Source organism: Coniophora puteana (assembly GCF_000271625.1).
Source record: "Coniophora puteana RWD-64-598 SS2 unplaced genomic scaffold CONPUscaffold_150, whole genome shotgun sequence".
NCBI lineage: Eukaryota > Fungi > Basidiomycota > Agaricomycetes > Boletales > Coniophoraceae > Coniophora > Coniophora puteana.
Genome location: NW_006913202.1, coordinates 743 through 2693, shown reverse-complemented (window position 1 = coordinate 2693; position 1951 = coordinate 743). Strand labels below are relative to the sequence as shown.

The following is a 1951-nucleotide window of genomic DNA, read 5'->3' as shown; positions in this document are numbered from 1 at the left end:
CATGGCCTTCCGGGACGACCGCGGTGAGCAGAGCCCACCTAAAGGCAAAATGGGTGGGCTATCTCCGTGTGCGTGGGTGGGCGTGCGGGACGGCCGTGGTGAGACAGGCCCCACGCGGCCTTAGTGATGACGTGCCCCCGGCGAGTGTACGGCCACTACCCCCATTTCCTCCGTCTTTGGCCCCTCCAACTGGCTGATGTCGATCTCAAGTTCATTGGCCGATCGGTAACTCGAGGCCGAGTTAACAGCAATACCCGAATGGCTAATCTTCGACGTGAAATCTGCGGGCTATGCCCAGGTACTGTTGTTAAGCTTGTCGTTGTCCTGGATTGGTGCTTTGTGGTTGTCTATGGCCATCCCATTTTCTGGGACATCGACGTGCTCACTGTTGCAGTTGTTGTTGCTGCAAGAGCGTGAGAGATGCTTGATTTCTTTGGGAGATGAGCAAGCTCGCTCTCGCATAGCTATGGGTGTCCGGACTCCTGAGTGACCCATGGGATTGGTCGGGCCCCCTTTGAACCTCACAGTGCTCAAACACCTGACAGGTTAAAGTTAGGATATGCAATTAAGTGCTGAGAATGAAAACATAAAAATCCCTATGGCAGACCCTTCTTTGCAGCTGTCTTGCAACACCATACTGACGCATATCCTACAGTGTCCATGTTTTAATTGATTGCATCAATAGTAAACAAGCTACTTTTGTTTTTGTCATCATCCTCATCATCCATTCAATGCTCCACTGGCACCCATCCATGATAATCCTCTTTCAGCACATCTGCCGACTCGTTACCCGACACCCCCATGTGTCCCGCCACCCACGTAAACTCCACCTCCGCCCCCTGCAGACGCCGCTTCACATCCGCCACCAGCGCCCAGATGGGACCCACAAGGTAGTGTTGGAATTCTGTGTTCGTTATCGCTCGGATCATGACGTGTCGATTTATCATATAGATTCCGAGTTTTATTTAGGTATATATTCATGTCGTAGCTACTTGGATTATTCACGCGATTGCCCTTCGGGCACCCTCCCCTCGCCCAGGACAAACGCGCTGTGCGTCGTCGCGAGCTCCTGCGACCTCGAATTTCTACAGGTAGCGCCCAGGGGCCCGCGAATTCGGGCCTGTCATTGCCAGGAGCGCAGCCTGACTGTCCACATACACTCGCACCACCGCCCCCTCCACCCCCGCTCAGTCCACAACGTGCCCACCGCCAGGGACATCCCCACCAGCTCCCCTTCGAACACCATGTGCTTCTTCTCCCCCCCCAGATGATACCGCACCGACCGCTCCGACCCGTTCGGCCTCCGCAAAACCGCTGCTGCCCCAATGGCCCCCTCATACCTCAACCCGTCAGAGTAGATCGCCCACCGTCTCCCCGGTTCCGCGTCGTGTTCCTCCACCGATTCCTTCTTCCCTTTCGCAATGTGGATGCGAAAAGGCGTCGACGCCCGTGTTCCCCCGCACGGCTTCCGATGGACCACCAGCGCTTACGACCGCACGTCATCCATAATTAGTTATTCTAAATTGGCCTTCCAATTCTACAATGTCCTCCATCGCGTATGGAGGATACCTTCCATCCTTCTTTTTAACTTCATATGCATATATCACCGCCGGGATACTGTGATACCTGCAAGTATGCCCTCTTCATCCCGACTTGCACTTTTCGAGGCAGCCATCATTGATCAGTAGATAATATCAGTAGTTCCACATGGTTTCCAGCATCAGCTGGTCCTGCACATGATCTCCTTAGTCAGTATTATGGGCTCGCCTTACCAATTTCTTAGTTATCAAGGCACACCTTTAGTCAGATATTAGATATAGGGACATTGCCATTGGTCGAACCAAATACTGTACAGTTATCATCCCAAATAGTCTAGGGCAGACACAGCATGATATCATAGATCTGGACTTGGATTTAAGGAGGCATATCCTGGAATGTACACTCCAGTCTA

The 1951-nt window shown here is 52.8% G+C and overlaps 1 protein-coding gene across 1 annotated transcript; it reads right to left on the bottom strand.

The window, feature by feature from the left end:
- Positions 1–288: 288 nt before the first annotated feature.
- CONPUDRAFT_160750 (uncharacterized protein) lies at positions 289–929 on the bottom strand (the record flags this gene model as incomplete). The annotated part of the gene is made up of 2 exons (XM_007777876.1): positions 289–403; positions 820–929. 2 exons carry the CDS (start codon positions 927–929, stop codon positions 289–291), a joined length of 225 nt encoding a protein of 74 aa, XP_007776066.1.
- Between the last annotated feature and the right edge of the window lie 1022 nt (positions 930–1951).